This window comes from Carcharhinus amblyrhynchos, chromosome 9 (assembly GCF_965287045.1).
Source record: "Carcharhinus amblyrhynchos chromosome 9, sCarAmb.v2.hapA, whole genome shotgun sequence".
Classification (NCBI taxonomy): domain Eukaryota; kingdom Metazoa; phylum Chordata; class Chondrichthyes; order Carcharhiniformes; family Carcharhinidae; genus Carcharhinus; species Carcharhinus amblyrhynchos.
The window spans coordinates 4,205,846-4,229,295 of NC_137332.1; the positions used below are offsets into that span (position 1 = coordinate 4,205,846).

Sequence of the window (23,450 nt, forward strand, 5' to 3'; positions counted from 1 at the left end):
GATAATTGGCAGATAATTGAGAGTCCTGAACAAATTGAAATCTGGCACAAAGGGGCTGGAATTGACTCAGTGCCTCGGGGGAGGGGGGGAGTTGATGACAGGCCCAAAGGTCAGGGGCAACCCATCCTGGCCTTTCTGGGACCCCCAGACGCATTTCTGGCCCAACTAATTCATTCCCATTGGAACTCCCACCCCTTTAAAGAAAGGTCACCTGCCCTCCAATCAGAGGGCCGAGAGCCTACCAGGCTCAGCAGCGCCACCGGGAACGCTGGTCACGTCCGGAACTTCAGTAAGTGGGGTATAGAGTACCCGGTAACCAAAACTTCAACAGTCAATTAGAAACATCCCTAGGAGGGGGGAAGTGGTGAGGGCAGGGAGTGGGGGGATGTTGCTGCAGGGAAAACAAGTGCCCCCCCCCCACTTACCCCACTCGGGACCCTTCCTGTGGGTCACAGCGTACTTGATTAGGAGTAGCCACCCCATGAGCCCTGCAACAGGGTTAATCAGTCGCCCCAGGTCGTAGAGGCCCCGACCCCACAAGTAACAGCCTGTGGTGGCAAGAAGAGCTTCTTGATTGCCCAGGTAAGAGGCACCTCTGGGTGGGAAACATCCTCTCCCTGCCCCACCACTGGTAAAATGCCATGGCAGCAGGAAGGCAATGTACCCCCATCCATTCTCACCATCTTACAAACTCCCTCCCCCCGCCACACCGCCTCAGCACTCAGCCTGTCCCTACACCCCTGGTGAGATTCAGTTCAGGGCTGCGGTAATAAACCTTGTGAAGGAACAAGGACAAGTACAATACAGATAGAAGAATAAATATGGCAATGTGACTGTAAAAAGAGACACGTTGCTGACGTTTGTCATCTTGCACTCATCAGGACAAACACAAGAATACCAAATTTCAAACAATCACCACTATTATTGCCACAGCAGAAAGGGTGCTGATTGGTTGGTTGACAGGTCAACTGTAATTGATTGAGGTGTTGCCATTGAGTTTAAGTTTAAATTAAAGTTTATTTATTAATGTCACAAGAAGGCTTACATTAACATTGCAGTGAAGTTACTGTGAAAATCCCCAAGTTGGCATACTCTGGTGCTCATTCGGGTACACTGAGGAAGAATTTAGCATGGCCAATACACCCTGATCAGCATGTCTTTCGGACTGTGGGAGGAAACTGGAGCACCCGGAGGAAATCCACGCAGACACAGGAAGAACATACAAACTCCACACAGGCAGTGACCCAAGCCAGGAGTTGAATCCGGGTCTCTGGCACTGTGAGGCAGCAGTGCTAACCACTGCTCCATCGTGCCACCCATGCTGATATCAGTGGGGAAGTTTAACCTTTCAAAACTCCTGGGTGACTCAAAAAAGGCACAAGGATTGAATGTATTCCTTTTGTTGACAGAGAACGGTAGCAATGTATATCACTTTGAACAAGTATTTTGCTTCAATTGGTGGTCAGTGTTGTGGTTATCGCACTCAGGACGTTCAGTAAGTGTTATCCAATCACATCTAACAGTAGACATTTTGTTTTGGGCTTTGCAAGCAGGGATTGGTTGAACAATCTGTAGTCTGCCTCTAACAAACAACGGAAGGGAATGCTAATTGCGATTTGAAATTGGGCATCCTAGCATTCGTCCTGATGAGTGCAAGGTGAAAAATTTCAGCTGCATGCCTCTCTGTTCAGCAATATTCAAGTACCAAGTAAATGTAAATGTGGCACACCCAACAAGGCAAAAAAGAAACCACATTCTAAATGAGGAAAACATTAAGCAGCTGTGCGATGATGAAGCAGTATTTTACTCGAGGCTGAGTGGCATCAACCGTCAGCTAAAACCGCAATTAGAAAATGGTACCAAGCAGCTTACTGCTGGGCTTAGCTCTGGATATAAATTAATAATGGTGGAGTTTTGGATTTAATGGGAGTGAGGGGGGTGGCGTGGGGGGGGGGGGGGGGGGGGAGCGCGGGGCGGGGGGGGGGGCAGGTGGGCATGACACTTGTCTTCTTTATTTCTGCTGGTGGTGTCATCCCAGTGAGATCCCACTGATTTTTTTTTTATATATTCGTTTTGGACCTGCGCGTTTTCTTGTTTTGGTGTTGAGTTTTTGTTGCTAGTTAGCGTCCCTGACCAGTTCTAGTTAGCGTCCCTGACCAGTTCTAGTTAGCGTCCCTGACCAGTTCTAGTTAGCGTCCCTGACCAGTTCTAGTTAGCGTCCCTGACCAGCAGTTTCAGAGAGGCTGTGAGTATCGATGTGTGATGCACCGAAGACCTCGAGAGTTGGACTCTGCCCCAGCTGCTGCGACTGTGTTGAAATTGTTGCAGCCAGCAGGGTTCTCTGTTAATCTCTTGATTTTGAAAGACTGTGCGATGAGAATGGGAAATGTAATTGATGTGAGAACTCTCTCTCTCTCTCTTCTTCCTGCGGCCTGTGCCCCTGGCTCAGCTAGACGTTGACCCCAGAATGTGCCCAGTTCAATTAGGAGTCGCCTGCTGAGTGATTTGAGTATAGTTTAGACGCATTGATTCAGTGGAGAGGACGGGGGGTGTGGGGGGTAGAGGGGAAATCAGCCAGAGCCCCTTTCCTCATCATTGGCCAGAGGAATTCCAGCTGGAAGTATCGATGGATGAGTATCAGGTGAGGATTAGATCAGGCTTCGCTGTAAAGCTTCGGACAGTTCACCATTACACTGACACCCGTTTACTCAGTTCATACATTGAGGTGAAGGGTCAGGAGGCAATAGTTCTGTCAACAATTCATTGAGTTTAGGGGCGTGGTGTCACAGTGGTTAGCACTGTCTGTCTGCTACTGGGATTAACTCTGGATATAGATTAATAATCCTGGAGTTTCACTCACAGCACCTGGGTGGTTCAATTCCATCTTTGGGTCACTGTCCGTGTGGAGTTTCCACGTTCTCCCTGTGCCTACGTGGGTTTCCTCCGGGTGCTCCGATTTCCTCCCACAGTCCAAAGATGTGCAGGTTAGGTGGATTGGTCATGCTAAATTGCCCCTTAGTGTCCTAAGATGTGTAGGTTAGGCCCATGGTAAATTGCCCCTTAGTTTGTAAGTTAAAAGGATGAGGAGGGTAAATACGTGGAGTTGTGAGGATACGATCAGGTTGCGGGCCTGGGTAAGAGTTGAGTCGGAGAGTCAGTGCAGACTTGATGGGCTGAATGGTCTCCTTCTACATTATAAGGATTCTATGAGTTGAGAGGGGAGAAAATTGCACAGGGCAGGATTTAATAGGGCAGGTGGAGGGGGCTTTTAATCCAGTTGGAATGTGGTGGACGGGGACCTCACCCTCCTTCTTGGCTGCGCCCACTCGGTTAAGTACGTGGTAGAGTGACCCATGGAAAGCCTGCCCAACCCACCACCAATTTAGCCCTTTCAGTGACCAACTAATGGCCACTTAATGTCCTCATCCCACCATCACTGGCACTGCCCCAGCTGTGGGTAACAAGGAGCTGTCATTGAGGGAACTGAAAAAAAAGTCCTGGCGTGTTGCTTGTGACCTTCCAGGTTGGGGTCCCTCGTTTCTGCCTAACCGAAGGATCTGATATCAGGGAGGGAAAGGTCACTGAGAGGCAGTCCCTGCTCTTGTTGCCAAGCCAGTAAGGGTCATCAGTTTGGTAAGGATGATCTTAGCCAACTACTGGCATGCAAGAATGGAATGTCACTGTTGGAATGTCACAAATGCTTTCTCAACTCATGCCAGAATGTTCTAAGTTACATGACAATGTTTACAAACACTAACATTCTTGAGATGGTCCTATATACATAGATATGTAGTCACATTTCCAAAAATCCAGCATCCCCTTCACAGAGTGTTACAAATTGTGGGCCTGAGTGGATTTTATGACATAGTAATTAACAAATCTCCGCTCTCTCAGCCTGAGGAATTTCCACCCTAAACTCCTCCACCTTGCTGCCCTTCCTAAAGATGTTCCTGAACACCCATCTACAAGCCTTCAGGCACCTGACCCACTATTTTCTCACGTGGAACTTTGTTTGACAATGTTCCTGTGAAACACCTTGGAATGTTTTGAGAACACAAGAAGCAGGAAGGGTGTTAATGGCCATTCACAGAACATCATAGAAACCCTATAATACAGAATAAGGCCATTCAACCCATTGAGTCCACACCAACAACAATCCCACCTAGGCCCTATCCCCACAGCCCCACATATTTACCCCACCAATCCTTCTAACCTACGCATCCTGGGACATTAAGAAGCAATTTAGCATGGCCAAAGCACCTAACCCACACCTCTATGGAGTGTGGGAGAAAACCAGAGGAAACCCACGCAGACTTGGAGAGAACGTGCAAACTCCACACAATGATCCAAGCCAGGAATCGATCCCAGGTCCCTGGAGCTGTGAGGCAGCAATGCTAACCACTGTGCCACAGTGCCATCTGTTAATTATATTGTTAAAATATGCTGATGAGAGCATTGATTAATTAAGTACTTAGAGCATACATAAACAGAGACTGTCAGGACACGGGGGTATCCGGTAGAAACAGCTCTATGTAAAGCTGCGTTCTGTAAATAAACAAATTATCAGGAAAATATTAGCGTCCTATTGTATAGTGCACTATCAGACCCGGAACTAAATTAGCAAGTAGGAGCTTGCTGTCTGGCCCCTCAAGCCTTGATTATGTTAATACATTTTTACTGTTAATCCATCCCCACATAATGACAGTTGCCATGTCATTCAACATTACAATACTTACCTTTTTCCTTTCAATTTTTAATTGCTCATCCTACAATTGAACTGTGGAAAAGTAGGTCAGCGGCTTGCTGCAGAGAACTTGCCAATATATCACTGCCCACCGCAAAGCCCCTCAGCTCTTCGCTGACTTGTTTACTCTCGAGTTATTTTTAAACTTCACTGCTGCCTGAAGGAGCTGACACTTGGTGCATGTGATTGCCAGATGCTGTTCATCTGAACGACTGAGATGGGAAATGGTAAGGTAGCTGGCTGTTGCTAAAGTTAATTTGTGGCTTTTTGCTCTGCAATTCACTCAAGGTCCCATGACACTTGTGTGTGTATATTTATGTAGCCAGTTTCAGAACCATACTCTGTCTTTGGGTGTTAACGAATGAAAGGTCAAAACTTCAGCGTGATGATGACTTTGACAAATTTCCTGACATTGAATACTGATGGTGTGAGGAATGATTATCACTGAACCCAGACTAGTTCCCTTCACATTCTGTGACCTTTACAATCTCCACAGTCAAGTCAATGAAAAATCTTTTAATGATATTGTCATGTCACTTCCACCAGCAAAAAATAACAACACGTTAAGAAAGTGGTTTCTCCGGAACTGTTAATGGAAACCTCCCAATCTAACTGATATGAGATTTAGAATTTGTCTTGCCATGTAATTTATAGGGTAGCACGGTGGCACAGTGGTTAGCACTGCTGCCTCACAGCGCCAGGGACCCGGGTTCGATTCCCAGCTTGGGTCACTGTCGGTGTAGAGTTTGCACGTCCTCCCCGTGTCTGCATGGGTTTCCTCCGGGTGCTCCGGTTTCCTCCCACACTGCAAAGATGTCCAGGTTATGTGGATTGGCCATGATAAATTGACCTTTAGTGTCAGGGAGATTAGCAGAGTAAATATGTGGGGTTACAGGGAAAGGGCCTAGGTGGGATAGTTATTGGTGCAGGCTCGATGGACCAACTGGCCTCATTCTGCACTGTAAGGATTCTGTTCTATGAAATTTAATTAACTGAATTAAATGCTATGATATTTCAGTTCTTCACTCCTCCCCACGGTCCCCATCACTCCCCCCCCCGCCATCCCCTCATACTGTGTCCAATTCTGGGCCTCACACTTCAGGAAGGATGTCAAGGGCTTGGAAAGGGTGCAGAGGAGATTTATTAGAATGTCCCCAGGTATAAGGGACTTCAGTTAAAAGGAAGAGACAGGAGAAGCTGGGATTGTTCTCCCGAGAGCAGGTTTGACAGCGGAGTTCAAGATACGAAAAGGTGTTGATGGAGTAATTAAGGAGAAACTGTTTCCTGAGGGAAAAGGGTCAGTAACTAGAGGGACACAGATTGAGCGGAATCGGCTAAAGAAGCTGATGAGAATTGTATTTTAAAGTGGATTTTAATCTGGAATCCATAAAACTGAGACCACTTTTATAGCGTGATTACTGATTCATACAGCACAGGAGAAGGCCATTCAGCTCTTGCATTCCCTCCCTCCGAACCTCACAAAAAGTCTTCACAACCTTTTAAACAGAGATTTGGTGTTGTTTAATTACTACTTGTTAATTTGTTCCATCTTCTCCTCAGCTCAGTTGTAGCGTTAGTCTGCACGGTGAGCTTTGTAACCTCCACTTAGCCTAGCAATTGAAAATAGATAAATGTTCTTAGAGCACTGACCCTTTATTGCAATGGATTCCCATGTCCAATGTCTCTTTCTTCTTGGTTGATGCAGGTAACAGTGAGTTCAGGGAAGCAATAAGAAAACTGAATCAGGGAGTTATCTCATTCTGTGTAGAGATGAGAAAGTCACAGAGGGAAAGTTATGATAACCAGAACAGTTGATGAAATGTTGGTGTGTCTCTAAGGCGGGCAGGAAAACAAAGAGGTGGAAGTGATGTTGTAGAACTTAGTGAGGCCGCGCTTGGAATAAAGTGTTCAATTCTAGTCGCCACACTACCAGAAGGATGTGGATGCTTTGGGGAGGGTACAGAGAAAATTTACCAGGATGTTGCCTGGTATGGAGGGCATTAGCAATGAGGAGAGGTTGGAGAAACTTGGTTTGTTCTCACTGGAATGGCGGAGTTTGAGGGATGACCTGATAGAAGTCTACATGATTATGAGGGGTATGGACAGAGTGGGTAGTCAGAAGCTTTTTCCCAGGATGGAAGAGTCCATTGCTAGGGGGCATAGGTTTAAGGTGCGAGGGGCACGGTTTAAAGGAGATGTACGAGGCAAGTTTTTTACACCAAGGGTGGTGGATGCCCGGAACTTGCTGCCGGGGGAGATAGTGGAAGCAGATGTGATAGTGAGTTTTAAGGGGCAGTTTGACAAATACGTGATTATAATGAGAAAAGAGAGATATGGTCGCCGGGAGGGTAGGGGGTTTTAATTCAGTCGGGCAGCATGGCCGGTGCAGGCTTGGAGGGCCGAAGGGTCATTCCTGTGCTGTAATTTTCTTTGTTCTTTGATATATTGGCCAGAATTTTACTGACCTACCTGACATGGAATCAGAGGGAGTGAGGGGTGGACAGATGGAAATGTCCATTGACTCCAGGTGGAATTTTACGTTTTCGGATGAGCGAGGCTGTAAAACCCATCCTGTAGAACATTGATCAGACCCAATGATTAGCACTGCTGTCTGTGTGGAGTTTGCACGTTCTCCCTGTGTCTGCGTAGGTTTCCACTGGGTGGTCTGGTTTCCTTCCACACTCCAAAGACATGCAGATTAGGTTGATTGGCCATGTGAAATTGCCCCTAGTGTCAGGGGGATTAGCAGGGTAAATTTGCAGGGTTACGGAATAGGCCCTGGGTGGGACTGTGGTTGGTACAGACTTGATGGGCTGAATGGCCTCCTTCTGTAGTGTAGGGGTTCTATGATTCTATGACTGAGTTCTGTTCTGGGCTCTGCCTCTCAGGGGGAGATATCAGCCTTGTGGGGGCAGAGATTCACCGTGATTGGCCAACAGCGCTAGATTGTGAGGATCAATATGGATTAGGGTGGTATTTCCCTGAAAATGGAAGATTGAGGGAATGATCTGATTGAGGTGTTTCAGACAATTGAAGGAGTTGCTCAGGTAGATGGAGAAACTATTTCTTCTGGTTGTGGGGGCCCTGCACAAGGGGGAAATAACATTAGAGCAAAGCCAACTGGGGACAATGTCAAGAAGCAATTCTTCACAAAATGGGTAATGGTAATCCGGAACTCCCTGCCCATTTACCACATAAACTATTGAAGTTGGGGTGGGGGGAGTGGGGGGGGCGCTGGATAAGGGGACATTTCAAAATAATACATTCTGTTAGATTTTGTAGGTTAAGGTTTAAAGGTTATGAAATCCAAGGCAGGTAGACCAAGCTAAGATGTGGATCAGCCATGATAAAACTGAATGACAGAATGGACTTAAGGGGCTGAATGGCCCCCTCCAGTTACACAGACAAACTGTGAGAGGGAATTTAATGTTGTTGCTATTTGATCTGAGCTGTGAGCAGGGCTGGGGGCTTAAGGCAGAGATGCCGTCTCTATTGGTGGTGACCAGACAGAGAAACATTAATTCAGTGGGGATCAGGTGAATAATGTGAACTCAGTTTTTTTCCTATTTCTTACCCCACTTTGACCCCCTTGTTTTAATTTCATTTTAACTATTTACCTTTTATTTCTTTATTGTCATTATTTTTCTCCCTCCCCACTCTTCTCCCCTGTTTTATCCTCCTTTCCTTACCTTTTCTCCCCCTTTGCTTCCCCTTTCCCTCTTTTTCTCAATTTTACCTCTCTCCCCTTCTCCCCCCACATCTTCATCTGTCACAGTTTATCCTCTGATTTCAGCTTCTCTGCCGTTTGACCTTCAGTTCGGGCGGCACGGTAGCACAGTGGTTAGCACTGCTGCCTCACAGCACCAGGGACCTGGGTTCGACTCCTGGCTTGGGTCACTGTCTGTGTGCAGTTTGCACATTCTCCCCGTGTCTGTGTGGGTTTCCTCCCACTGTCCAAAGGTGTGCAGTTAGGTGGATTGGCCATGATAAATTCTCCCTCAGTGTAGCCGAACAGGCACCGAAGTGTGGCAAGTAGGAGATTTTCACAGTACCTTCATTGCAGTGTTAATATAAGCTGACTTGTGACACTAATAAATAAACTATAAAACTACTCTCTCTGTGGGCTGCCATTAGCAGCATTTTCCCTTATTTTTGTGGCTCTGACTCACCTTTCATTCCCTCCCCTTGCAGTATAAATATCTCCCACTTTCTGTACCTTTTAGCTTTGACAAAGGGTCATCTGGACTCGAAACGTCAGCTCTTTTCTTTCCTTCCAGATGCTGCCAGACTTGCTGAGATTTTCCAGCATTTTCTCTATTTCCTTTGTATCTGGTTTTTATTTTCCTCCACCCAATTCCTACCTCTTTCTGCTCTTGGCTGATGTATGTATCGCATCCCTCACTGCCATCTTCAATCCATCTGCTAGTGAATCACTGAAATCAGCAGCATTACCTGTGGGAAGAATTACTCCACTGAGTTTATTCCTAAACAACAGCAATCGAACACTGGGCAGAAAGAAGCAATTTATTTCCGATAAAAGCTGGATGCAGTTTATTCATTGCATGATGTACAATTCTCAGATGTGTGAAAATGATCTGTAGAAATGTACAAGCTGTCTTTCTTAATCATTGCTGGGTCAAACAGCCTCAGATATAAAGCAGTGGCGTTCACACCATTAAACTAAGAAACAGCAACCTTATATTAGCTAAACAGATTTGCCTTGGCTCAACTGCGCCACTTTCTTCGTCACCAACACCTCCCCTCCAAAACAGTAACCGTAGAACCCGTACTGTGCAGAAGGAGGCCATCCAGCAGTCAAGTGTGCACCAACTCTCCAAAAGAGCATCTTACCCAGACCCTCCCCTCTGCCCTATCCCCACAACCCCATGCATTTACTAAAGTCAGCCCATCTAACCCACCCATCTTTGAGACTGTGGGAGGAAACCTGAGCACCCGGAGGAATCCCACACAGACAGTGACCCAAGGCCGGAATCCAACCCAGGTCCAAGGGCCTGGGTGAAGTGCTCTGTTGGAAAGTCAGTGTAGACTCAATGGGCCAAATGGCCTCTTCTGCCCAGTAGGGATTCTATGATTCTTGTCAAGGCTGATCAGGACTTTGGACACTTCTATTAAATCATCCCTGAACCTTCTCTGCTCTAGAGAACAATCCCAGCATCCCCAGTCATTTGAAACTTCCAAAAGATTTTTACAGATGCACCCTAGAAAGCATCCTATCCAAATGTATCGTAGTTCGGTACGGGCTCCTGCTCTGCCCAAGACCGCAAGAAACTACAAAGGGTGGTGAACGAAGCCCAATCCATCACGCAAACCAGCCTCCCATCCATTGACTCTGTCTACTGCCTCGGAAAAGCAACCGGCATAATTAAGGACCCCACACACCCTGGACATTCTCTCTTCCACCTCCTTCAATCGAGAAAAAGATACAAAAGTCTGAAAGCACATACCAACCGACTCAAGAACAACTTCTTCCCTGCTGGATGCAGACTTTTGAATGGTCGTATCGTATATTACGCTAATCTTTCTCTTCACCTGACCCTAAACTGAAACACTATACTCTGCACCCTATCATTTCCTTCTCCCCTATGTTCTCTATAAATGGTATATTTTGTCTGGATGGCATGCAAGAACTGATACACATCTGACAATAATAAATCAAATCAAATCAGAAGTTGTACATCAGGTTTGCGAAGCTTCCACAGCTTCCAGCTTCTTGCTATTTTAATTCACCACCTTGCTCTCACGTTCACATCTCTGTCCTCGATCTGCTGCAGTGTTAGTGTGAGGAACAGCATCTCATCTTCCAATCAGGCACTTTACAGCTTTCTGAACTCAGATGATGAACTCATGTGCTGTGTTTTAATTCTTTTTTTCTTGCCATGTGACAGTCCAAATCCTGCTTTATTGTCTTTAATTTTGAATAAAGTTCTTCGTTATTCTGATATTCACACTCACTCTGGGCCAATGCTTTGTTTCTTTTTCACCAATATTATAATCCCGACAGTGCAGAAGGAGGCCATTCAGCCCATCAAGTCTGCAATGATCACAATCCCTCCCAGGCCCCATAAATTTACCCTGCTAATCCCCTGACACTATGGGGCAATTTAGCATGGCCGATCAAGTTAACCCACACATCTTTCGGACTGTGGGAGGAAACCAGAGCACCCAGAGGGAACCCATGCAGACATGGGGAGAGCGTGAAAACTCCACACAGAGAATCATCCGAGGCCAGAATCGAACCCGGGGTCCCTGGCGCTGTGAGGCAGCAGTCCTAACCATTGCGCCACCGTGCCGTCCTGTATTACTGAGATTGTGGGTTTGGAGCTGTATGTTTGTGATGCGTATCTCCGTAAATAAAAGCTTCTAAGTTGGTAAATAATAGCAGTGTGAGGTAACAGAATAATATAGAAAATAGGAGCAGGAGGAGGCCATTTGGCCCCTTGAGCCTGCTGTACTATTCATCATCATCATGGTTGATCATCCCACTCAGTAACCTGTTCCCACTTTCCCCTATACTCTTAGATCCCTTTGGCCCCAAGTGCTATATCTAACTTTTCTTGAAAATATATGTTTTGGCCTCAGCTGTTTTCTGTGGTAGAGAATTCCACAGGCTGACTGGGTGAAGAAATTTCTCCTCATCTCAGAATAGTCACAGCAGTGAATAAGAAGGGTAGAAATGATGAAAGTGTAAGTATGGTTGCTATATATAGAAAAGCTGATGAAATATTAAACCTTAATGAGTTATGACTCACAAGAGCTCTATTACAATCTAAACTGTAACACAAAACTTGAAAGAGGAACCACATTCCATAAACTCACTTGGGAATTCAGGAGAAATGTCTTTACCAGAAAGTGGTATGAATGTGGAATTTGCAACCACAAGAAATAGTTGAGGTGAATAGTACAGATATATTCAAGGGGAAGCTGGATAAACAGATGAGGGAGAGAGATAGAGAGTTGCGTAGAGTCAGATAAAAAGAAGTGTGAGGAGAATTGTGTGGAGAATACATGGACCAGTTGGGCCAAATGGCCCATTTCTACGCTGGAGATACCTTGTAATCTCTGACTTTCATTTCAGAGTGTAATGACAAACACATATATATCTTCATTGGTTTTGTTTTCTGTTTTGGGAAAGGAAGGAGTTGTTAAGACACAGTGGGTAGTGTTTCTGTTTCCGAGCCAGGAACTCCAAGTTCAAGTCCTTCCCCAGGACTTGATGGCCAATGGAAGTGCATTAATAATACAACCAACCAGGTTTAGTGTTAACCAGTAAATCCTGCACAACACACCAGGAAGAGCGGGAGAGACTCCTGGTCAGCCACGCTTGATGTGGAGCCGTGCCCCTCAAGTTATAGCAGGCTAGTGAACTATTCCAGGAAAAAGCCTCACTGGAGGAACAGACGAAAGCCTGTCTTGTGCTCCAGCAGGTGCGGGAGGTGGTCGCTTACTGATACAGTCGGTAGAATCATAGAACCCTACAGTGCAGAAAGAGTCTGCACCAACCACAATCCCACCCAGACCCCGTTCCCGTAACCCCACACACTTACCCTGCTAATCCCATGACATTAGGGTCAATTTAGCATGGCCAATCAACCTAACCAGCACATCTTTGGACTGTGGGAGCACCCGGAGGAAACCCACACAGTGTTCTGAGAACCCCGGATTTGAACCCGGGTCCCCAGAGCATTACTCTGGGTAAAAAAAAAAATCTGGAAGTAAAGATCTACCGATGACCATGAAACATTGGTTGGTTGTTGTAAAAACTCATCTGGTTCACTGCTAATGTCCTTTAGGGAAGGAAATCTGTCGTCTTTACTTGGCCTGGCCTACATGTGACTCCAAAGCTACAGCAACATGGTTGACTCTCAACTGCCCTCTGAAATGATCGAGCACCCAGTTAATTTCAGTGACAATAAATGTTGGTTCAGACAGTGACGCCCACATTCCCTGAACAGATGAAAAAAAACAAGGTGTGTTGTCGAACTGTCCCAAGTTCAATAAACTGAACAAATAGCCAAGGAGACCGGAAGGTCTTAGCAAAGTCTATCTATTAGTGTCCCAAGTAGGCTTACATTAACACACTGCAATGAAGTTGCTGTGAAAATCCCCTAGTTGCCACACTCTGGCACCTGTTCAGGTATACCGAGGGAGAATTTAGCATGGCCAATGCACCTGACCAACACTTCTTTCGGACTGTGGGAAAAAACTGGAACACCCGGAATAAACCCACGCAGACATGGGGAGGATGTGCAGACTCCAACAGACAGTGACCCAAGCTGGAAATCAGACTGGAGTCCCTGGCGTTGTGAGGCAGCAGTGGGAATTGAACCCGGGTCCTTGGTGCTGTGAGACAGCAGTGCTAACCACTGTACCACACTCTGATTCTATCAGATGATATGAATGTAGGGAATGGTGTGATGGCTAATTGAACCAACTCATTATGATCCTATTGGCTTTGCTTTAACTTCTTTTTTTCTCAACAGATCATGCAGGAGATGAGTGACCATCGCTATGACAAGCTGACACTGCCTGATGACCAAGCTGCAAATTGTGTTTACCTCAATATACCCAACAAGGGGCATGTTCTGCTGCATCGGACCGCTCAGGAGTTCCCCAATAGTGCAAAGGTAAATCAAGCAAGACTCTATGTGGAGCCTGCACATCCTCCCTGTGTCTGAAGTTCTGGTCAACTTCATTTCAAAACATACTTTTTTCAATGACAGGAACTTTAAAGTTGCTGTGTTTAATTTTTTCTTCTTATTAGAAACATAGAAACACAGAATCCCTACAGTGCAGAAGGAGGTTGTTCGGCCCATCGAGCCTGCACTGACAATAATCCCACCTCAGCCCTATCCATCTATTAATTCTCCATTCACCTGACGAAGGGGGTAACCCCGAAAGCTAGTGAGTATATTATCAAATAAATAGGTTGGACTAAAACCTGGTGTTGTCAGACTTTTTACTATTCTATGAGACAGCCAGTTACTTATCCAATCGGCTAAATTTCCTTCTATCCCACACCCCCTTACTTTCTTCATGAGCCTACCATGGGGAACCTTATCAAATGTCTTACTAAAATCCATGTATATGACATCAACTGCTCTACCTTCATCGACACACTTAGTTACCTCCTCAAAGAATTCAATTAAATTTGTGAGGCCAGACTTACCCCTCACAAAACCATGCTGACTATCCCAGATTAAGCTGCATCTTTTTAAATGGTCATAAATCCTATCCCTCAGGACCCTTTCCATTAATTTACCGACCACCGAAGTAAGACTAACTGGCTTATAATTACCAGGGTCATTTTTATTTCCATTCTTGAAGAGAGGAACAACATTCACCATTCTCCAGACCTCTGGCACAATCCCCGTGGACAGTGAGGACCCAAAGATCAAAGCTAAAGGCCCCGCAATCTCATCCCTTGTCTCCCAAAGTATCCTACGATGTGTCCTATCTGGCCCAGGGGACATATCGACCCTCAGGTTCTTCAAAATTGCTAATACATCTTCCCTCAGAACATCTACCTCCTCCATCCTATCGGCCTGTATCACACCCCCATCCTCAAAAACATGGCCCCTCTCCCTGGTGAACACCGAAGAAAAGTATTCACTCAACGCCTCACCTGTCTCTTCTGACTCCATGCACAAGTTCCCACTATTATCCTTGACTGGCCCTAACCTCACCCTGGCCATTCTTTTATTTCTCACATAAGAGTAAAAAGCCTTGGGATTTTCCTTTATCCGATCCGCCAAGGACTTCTCAAGCCCCCTCCTAGCTCTCCTAAGCCCTTTTTTTAGCTCATTCCTAGCTACCTTGAAATTGTCAAACGACCCAAATGAACCTTGTTTTTTCATCCTTATATACTCTTCCTTTTCCCTCTTGATAAGACATTCAACCTCTTCTGTGAGGAGGAGAACAAAGTGGGTTCCCGGACACGCGTCCTTTGTTTGAACAGAGGGGAGTACGGTAGGATGAGAGAAGAATTGGCGAATGTGGACTGGGGGAGCGCGTTGGAAGGTAGGTCTGCTGAGGAGCAGTGGAGGATCTTTAAGGAGATCTTTCTTGGTGCTCAGCGGAAATTTATTCCGATGGTCAAAAAGGACCGTAGGAGGAGAGGTAATAAGCCGTGGATAACGAAGGAGGTGAAGGAAAGTGCTAAATTAAAAGCGGAGGCGTTTAGAGTAGCTAAGAGTAGTGGGCGAGAAGAGGATTGGGAGAGGTTTAAATGTCAACAAAGATTGACAAAGAAGTTGATAAAGGAGGGTAGGAGAAACTATGAAGCTGGGCTAGCGCTTAATATAAAAAAGGATAGCAAGAGTTTTTATAAGTATATAAAAAGGAAGAGGCTGGCTAGGGTGAACGTTGGTCCCTTAGAGGATGAGAAGGGGGACTTAGTGGTAGGGGATGGGGAAATGGCTGAGGTCTTGAATAACTTTTTTGTTTCGGTCTTCACGGAGGAAGACGTGAATAATTTGCCGGATGTTAGAGATGGAAAGGTGGTAGGACTGGAGGGTCTCGATGACATTACTGTTACCAGAGAGGTGGTGCTCGACAGACTGGAGGGGGGCTGATTGTGGACAAGTCCCCAGGACCGGATGGAATGCATCCGAGGGTCCTGAAAGAAATGGCGGAGGTGATAGTGGATGCCTTGGTGGTTATTTTCCAGACGTCGCTGGATTCCGGGGAAGTGCCGGAAGATTGGAAAACGGCTAATGTTACGCCGTTGTTTAAGAAGGGTGGCAGGCAAAAGGCGGGGAATTATAGGCCTGTTAGTTTAACGTCTGTTGTAGGTAAAATGTTAGAATCCGTCATCAAGGAGGAAATAGCGAGGCATCTTGAGGGGAACTGCTTGATAGAGCAGACGCAGCACGGTTTCGTTAAAGGGAAGTCGTGTCTGACAAATTTACTGGAGTTCTATGAGGATGTGTCTAGGGCGGTGGATAGAGGAGAGCCGGTGGATGTGGTCTTTCTGGATTTTCAGAAGGCGTTTGACAAGGTACCTCACAAGAGGTTATTGCAGAAGGTAAGGGGGCATGGAGTTGGGGGTAGGGTGTTAGCGTGGATAGAGGACTGGTTGTCAAATAGGAGGCAGAGAGTGGGGGTCAACGGGTGCTATTCGGATTGGCGGATGGTGACTAGTGGAGTGCCCCAGGGTTCGGTGCTGGGGCCTCAACTATTTACCATTTATATAGATGATCTGGAGGAGGGAACCGAGTGTAGGGTGTCGAAATTTGCTGATGACACCAAAATTGGTGGAAAGGCAAATTGTGCGAAGGGTGGGGAGAGTCTACAGAAGGATCTAGATAGGCTGGGTGAATGGGCCAGGAAATGGCAAATGGAATTTAATGTTGGCAAGTGCGAGGTGGTCCACTTTGGTAGGAATAATGGTAGGAAGGATTATTACTTACGTGGAGAAAAACTGCAGCAGGCGGCGGTGCAGAGGGACCTCGGGGTCCTTGTGCATGAGTCGCAAAAACCCAGCTTGCAGGTGCAGCAGGTGGTCAGGAAGGCGAATGGGATGCTGGCCTTCATAGCAAGGGGGATTGAATATAAAAGTAGGGAGGTCTTGCTGCGGCTGTATAGGGCATTGGTGAGGCCGCAGCTGGAGTACTGTGTGCAGTTTTGGTCGCCGCACTTACGCAAGGATATTTTGGCCTTGGAGGGAGTGCAGAGGAGGTTTACTAGGCTGATGCCGGAGTTGAGGGGGTTGAGCTATGAGGAGAGGCTGAATAAACTAGGCTTGTACTCGTTAGAGTTTAGAAGAATGAGGGGAGATCTCATTGAGATGTATAAGATGATGAATGGGATGGATAGGATAGAGGTGGAGAGACTCTTCCCGCTCAGAAAGGATAGTAGGACTAGGGGGCACAGCCTCAAGATAAAGGGGAGGCGGTTTAGAACGGAGTTGAGGAGGAACTTCTTCACTCAAAGGGTGGTGAATCTCTGGAATTCTCTGCCCGTTGAAGTGGTGGAGGCTGCCTCGCTAAATATTTTTAAGACGCAGGTTGATGGGTTTTTGATAAGAGAGGGGATTAAGGGTTATGGGGAGAGGGCGGGAATGTGGAACTGAGCCAAGACAGATCAGCCATGATCTTATTGAATGGCGGGGCAGGCTCGAGGGGCTTGTTGGCCTACTCCTGCTCCTATTTCTTACGTTCTTATGTTCTCTCTCGGCCATTTCTTCTCTGCCTGACAGGGACACACCTATCAAGGGAACGCAGTATTTGTTCCTTGAACAAGCTCCACTTCTCATTTTTGCTTGACCTGACAGTTTCTGTTCCCATCTTACGCTCCCTAATTCTTGCCTAATCGCATCATAACTACCCCCCCGCAGCTATAAACCTTGCCCTGCCATGTGACCCTATCCCTCTCCATTGCAATCATGAAAGGATTCTTGGAATCAAATGCTTTAGATTCAACTGAAGCAAGGGCAGCTTCGCGTAACTCAGAAGTACTTTTGGTTAATGCCTGTGAATGTTCCAGAAACCAAAGCGCGTGAGCGAGCAGGAACGATAATGAATATGTTGCTCTTCTGCTTTGCATAGCTAGTGCCACGCAACACAAATATTTGTGGAAGTAAAATTTGTCCAAGGGTTTGATGTAATTTTTGCAAACATAAACAAGCTTCCGGGAAGGAGAGCCACATTGAGCTTCTTAAAATTCAGCCCCTTCCACAAGCAATTGCATTTTCAATCATCAAGTGCTTTTTTTTCAATTTATTTGCTCAGGAGGTTATTATTATAATTTATCAGCATGAATAAACACAATTTTCTTGAAATCTACCCTAAATGTACTTCTCAGTAATTCCCCTGCTGCTATTTTATAGCTGCCAGACAGATCTGTCTTGGTGCCATTCTTGGCCCTTGACAAACAAGGTGTTGCTGAGAAAGGGAAATAAAAAATCCTGGAAAACCTCAGCAGGTTAGGCTGCATCTGTGGAGAGAGGTCGAGTTAACAGGTGGAATTTTCCAGCTTCTCCCACTGGCGGGATCTTCCAGTCTCAACAAGGTCTCATAGAACGCTGCAGTGCAAAAGGAGGCTATTCGGCCCATCGAGTCTGCACTGACCACAATCCCACCCAGGCGCCATCCCCATAACCCCATACATTTACCCTAGCTAGTCCCCCTGACACTAAGGGGCAATTTAGCATGGCCAATCCACCTAACCCGCACATCTTCAGACTGTGAGAGGAAACCGGAGTATCCGGAGGAAACCCATGCAGACAGGGGAGAACGTGCAAACCCCACACAGACAGTGACCGGAAATTGAACCCAGGCCCCTGGCGCTGTGAGGCCACCCTGTGGGAGAACATCAATAGCAGCACTAGAAAGTTCTGTCCCAAGATTCAGCTTGAGCAGGGGGTGGACAATTCCCACTATTTCCCTCTTCAGAGACAGTACACACACAGCTGAGTGTTTCCAGCATTTTCTGTTCTCTTTCTCACATTCCCAACATTTGTAGCAGTCTGCTTTCACTGGGCATCAGCCTCAAGACTAGTGTCCCATTCCTGAGACTTGAGTTTATAACCTGGGTTGATACACTCAGCGTAGCACCGAGAGAGTGCCGCATTGTCAGAAGGTCAGTACTGAGGGAGTGCCGCATTGTCAGAAGGTCAGTACTGAGGGAGTGCCACATTGTCAGAAGGTCAGTACTGAGGGAGTGCCACATTGTCAGAAGGTCAGTACTGAGGGAGTGCCACATTGTCAGAAGGTCAGTACTGAGGGAGTGCCGCACTGTCAGAAGGTCAGTGCTGAGGGAGTGCCGCACTGTCAGAAGGTCAGTGCTGATGGAGTGCCGCATTGTCAGAGGGTCAGTACTGAGGGAATGCCGCACTGTCAGAAGGTCAGTGCTGAGGGAGTGCCACATTGTCAGAGGGTCAGAACTGAGGGAGTGCCGCACTGTCAGAGGGTCAGTGCTGAGGGAGTCCCACATTGTCAGAGGGTCAGTACTGAGTGAGTGCTGCACTGTCAGAGAGTCAGTACTGAGGGAGTGCCGCACTGTCAGAGGGTCAGTGCTGAGGGAGTGCTGCACTGTCAGAGAGTCAGTACTGAGGGAGTGCCGCACTGTCAGAGGGTCAGTACTGAGGGAGTGCCGCACTGTCAGAGGGTCAGTACTGAGGGAGTGCCGCACTGTCAGAGGGTCGGTGCTGAGGGTGTGCCACGCTGTCAGAGGGTCAGTGCTGAGGGAGCGCTGCACTCTCATAGGGTCGGTGCTGAGGGAGCGCCGCACTGTCAGAGGGTCAGTACTGAGGGTGTGCCGCACTGTCAGAGGGTCAGTACTGAGTTGCAGAAGGATCTAGATCTAGATAGGCTGGGCGAATGGGCCAGGAACTGGTAAATGGAATTTAATGTTGGCAAGTGTGATGTTGTCCACTTTGGTAGGAATAATGGTAGGAAGGACTATTACTTACATGGCGAAAAACTGCAGCAGGCGAAGGTGCAGAGGGACCTCGGGGTCCTTGTGCATGAGTCGCAAAAACCCAGCCTGCAGGTGCAGCAGGTGGTCAGGAAGGCGAATGGGATCCTGGCCTTCATAGCGAGGGGGATTGAATATAAAAGTAGGGAGGTCTTGCTGCAACTGTACAGGGCACTGGTGAGGCCGCAGCTGGAGTACTGTGTGCAGTTTTGGTCGCCGCACTTGCGCAAGGATATTTTGGCCTTGGAGGGAGTGCAGAGGAGGTTTACTAGGCTGATGCCGGAGTTGAGGGGGTTGAGCTATGAGGAGAGGCTGAATAAACTGGGCTTGTACTCGTTAGAGTTTAGAAGAATGAGGGGAGATCTCATTGAGACGTATAAGATGATGAATGGGATGGATAGGATAGAGGTGGAGAGGCTCTTCCCGCTCAGAAAGGACAGTAAGACTAGAGGGCACAGCCTCAAGATAAAGGGGAGGCGGTTTAGAACAGAGTTGAGGAGGAACTTCTTCACTCAAAGGGTGGTGAATCTCTGGAATTCTCTGCCCGTTGAAGTGGTGGAGGCTGCCTCGCTAAATATATTTAAGACGCGGGTTGATAGGTTTTTGATAGGCGAGGGGATTAAGGGTTATGGGGAGAGGGTGGGAAGGTGGAACTGAGCCACGATAGATCAGCCATGATCTTATTGAATGGCGGGGCAGGCTCGAAGGGCTAGATGGCCCACTCCTGCTCCTATTTCTTACGTTCTTATGAGTGCTGCACTGTCAGAGGGTCGGTGCTGGGGGAGTGCTGCACTGTCAGAGGGTCGGTGCTGGGGGAGTGCTGCACTGTCAGAGGGTCGGTGCTGGGGGAGTGCTGCACTGTCAGAGGGTCGGTGCTGGGGGAGTGCTGCACTGTCAGAGGGTCGGTGCTGAGGGAGTGCTGCACTGTCAGAGGTTCAGTACTGAGGGAGTGCCGCACTGTCAGAACTGCTGTCTTTCAAATGAGATCTCAGCCTGAACTCTCCCACGCTGTTCACTCTGCCACCGCTGCCAACAGGGACTGAGAATTTTGCCCTCAGCCAAAATCCCACTCACCAGAGAATCCCAGCCGGGGACGAGCTTGGAAAAATCCGGCCGTTAAATACAAACCCCCATCTGTTCTGGGAGGTGGATGTAAAAGATCAAATGGGCACCATGTTGAAGAGGGGGCAAGGGATTTAACCCCCCCCCAGCATCCTGGCTGTTCCCTCAATCAATGTCAGCTATTGCTGATTAAAGTGCATTCTGTCTGCGTGTGCAAACTGGCTGCTATGGTACCTATATTACAGCAGTGACTACACTTCAGAAATATTTCAGTTAGCTGTAGAATGCTTTGAAGTGTCCTCTAGCTGTGAAAGGCTGTGTATAAACGAACATTCTTTCCTAGCTAAGGTCATTTGGCAGAACCCACAGGAAGTAAATCTGCAGGTGATGTGGTGGATGGCTAATCGGAGAGAATACAATCGATAGATGAATCATTGGAATTCCTAGACAATTCTGAGTCAGCGTGACTCCATTCTATTCACTGAAGCAGACTTGATAATGTCTAGAAATGATTTAGAGCGAAAAAATGTTACTGTTTCAACCTGGAACATTCGCAACCCAGTAAATGCCGGATGGTGATTTATCTTTCAAGAGGATATCTGGCAGCACAGAACTTAAATATTAGTGAAAAGAGAGACGTGTTGCTGAAGTTTTTCACCATGCACTCATCAGGACAAACACAAGAATGCCAGACTTTAACCACAGCAATTGATACTACAGGAGAAAATTGGTTGGCAATTTGATCAATCAGTGCAAGACAAAATGTTTTGACGATATGGGCTGGATTTTATGGCTGTAATCAGTTTTTGGAAGCAGCAGTCCCCTCACTAAAATCCCTTTATTTACAGACTCCAACAGCAGTACACAGGGGTGCCAGTAGTCAGCAGTCTACCTCTGGGTGTGTCAGAGGAACTGTCACACCCGGTTTAGTACAAGGCAAGGAGTCCCTGATGGGCCCATCAATTGGGTCCTTAATCAGGGAGTTCATACTCCAATAGGCCAACTTCAAAGGCCTGACTGATGTTATTACAATGGGCAATCCTTCCAGTGGGAATTTCTGGCCCCGTTGTCGGGGATCTCCCCGCCATGGTGTGAACAACGGGAAAACCCACTGGCAGGACCGGAAGCTTCTGCCGGCAAAAAATGGCAGGCTACCCACACTTTTGCAATAGACACTGTGGCGGGAGGGGGGAACCTGAAGGGTGCGGGTGTGGTGGGGGGGTGGGTGACAGGGGAGGGGATGTGGTGGCAAATCTTCAGCAATGTTACTGGCCGCGCTTGATTTTCAAGGCAAACTTGAACAGATAACCGGAATAACCTCGCTCTCTCTCTCCCTGGCAGGTCTTTGAAAAGCTGAAGGACTACACACTGATTCCGGTCTGCAACACTGAACTGGCCAAAGTTGATGGTGGTCTGACCTGCTGTTCTGTTCTGCTTAACAAGAGAGCTTGAAACACGAGGCTCACTATTTTTAAAACAAAGTGATATTTCTTTTGATTTGCAATAATGTGATTATTATGTAACTGAGCCGACAAATGCTATCCGATTTCCATGTTGGTCTTAGACCCTTAACTTTCACTGTGCTACTATGAGTGCTATGTTTTTTAAGACAAGAGATCAGATAGTCTTATATTGCCACCTTGTGATTCAGACCATGTATAACTTCCCTTTCTGTGGTGAACTGCTTAGGGTTGTGACAAGCAGGATATATACATGTATATCTGTTTGTGTATGTGTATATATATATATTCAGGTGTTAAAAGGGTGAACTTAATCAAAGTTGGATTTTTATTTAGGTACTGCAGTTGTTCTGTAAGTGGGGGTTAGTTTTCCTCTGCTGTTAAATCCATTGATAGTTTCCTTTGCCTCTCTCTCCACTGAGATTATTGGTTAATGCTTAGCAGCACCAATATTGTGATACAGTGTTTTGGGACTTGCACGCCTAACAATACCCCCTCCTTTTGCATTCCACAGCAGCACATGCTTTGAAGGGGTGGCTTATTGGATAATCCGAAATGATCCAGATCCATTTACTTTAGACTTTTCTTGGGATGACGGGTTTTGTTTCGAATTAATCTAGCTTGTTTGCTTCGGTGTCTGTGCCAAAGGCATCGGGGCGATTTCAGTTTGGTCTCAAAAGGACATTATCAGTACTCACTCCCGCCAAACCTGATCGCTCGATGTGTTTTCCATCTGCTTCATATAAACGAAATAAAAGTCATTATCAATGCTACATCCAACGTATCCAGTCCATTTTACTTGCACTGGCCGCAATTAAAACTTATTGCCATATTTCAAAGCAAGTTCTACTTTCACTGCAAACATGCTACTGCTTCACAAGAAATTTTATTGCATTTCCTTATGGCTTTGCCACCATATCCATGCAGTTTGACACTGTTGTTGCCACTTTTACATTCCACAGACAGCTTCAGGTTGTTCGAACACCCTTTTAACAGTGAAATATTGCTGCTTTTTTTGTATAATTTGAAAGGTGTTTAAATATTTCAAACATTGCCAAGGAAAATGATCAAAGAATTACAGCTTTTGTATGGATTTTTCTGTAATAGCCTTTTACTGAATTTCATTTTTATTTTGTGTGACAAATCGACAGGTTTCTGCTCAACCAATCAAATAAAAATGTCGCGTACTTTTATTTCAAATGTCAGTTTTTAATGAAGCAAAAGGATACTTTTGATATATTTTGTGGGAGAAAAAATGCAAGTTTAAAATTTTAGAAGTGAGATGTCATTGTTCAAAATAGTGAGGGACAAAGGGTAGATGGGAAGACACTTCTCCCCTTAGTAGAGGGGTCACTGAAAGTTTAAAATTTATTTATTAGTGTCACAGGTAGGCTCACATTTACCCTGCAATGAAGTTACTGTGAAAGTCTCCTCTTTGCCACACTCCCAGCGCCTGTTTGGGTGCACTGAGGGAGAATTTAGCATGGCCAATGCACCTAACCATCACGTCTTTCAGACTGTGGGGGGAAACCAGAGCATCCGAAGGAAACCCATGCAGACACGGGGAGAATGTGCAAACTTCACACAGAATAGAGGACAGCAAATGTTGTCCCCTTGTTCAAGAAGGGGAGTAGAGACAACCCTGGTAATTATAGACCAGTGAGCCTTATTTCTATTGTGGGCAAAGTTTTGGAAAGTATTATCAGAGATAGGATTTATAATCATCTAGAAAGGAATAATTTGATTAG

The 23,450-nt window shown here is 46.5% G+C and overlaps 1 protein-coding gene and 1 long non-coding RNA gene across 2 annotated transcripts in view; one reads left to right on the top strand and one right to left on the bottom strand.

Moving 5' to 3' along the window:
• LOC145347559 (uncharacterized) overlaps positions 1 to 4,818 on the bottom strand; it is a 33,221-nt gene extending 28,403 nt beyond the window's left edge. The window contains exon 1 of the long non-coding RNA XR_013887824.1: positions 4,737 to 4,818. This is a non-coding gene — a long non-coding RNA (uncharacterized LOC145347559). The remainder of the gene's footprint in view (positions 1 to 4,736) is intronic.
• The window catches only part of ddah1 (dimethylarginine dimethylaminohydrolase 1), a 125,486-nt gene extending 102,591 nt beyond the window's left edge, over positions 1 to 22,895 (top strand). Inside the window, exons 5-6 of the mRNA XM_080195093.1 lie at positions 13,246 to 13,389; positions 21,584 to 22,895. Of these exons, the coding sequence (XP_080051219.1) occupies positions 13,246 to 13,389; positions 21,584 to 21,694 (255 nt within the window). The 3' untranslated portion in view covers positions 21,695 to 22,895. The remainder of the gene's footprint in view (positions 1 to 13,245; positions 13,390 to 21,583) is intronic.
• Positions 22,896 to 23,450: the final 555 nt, after the last annotated feature.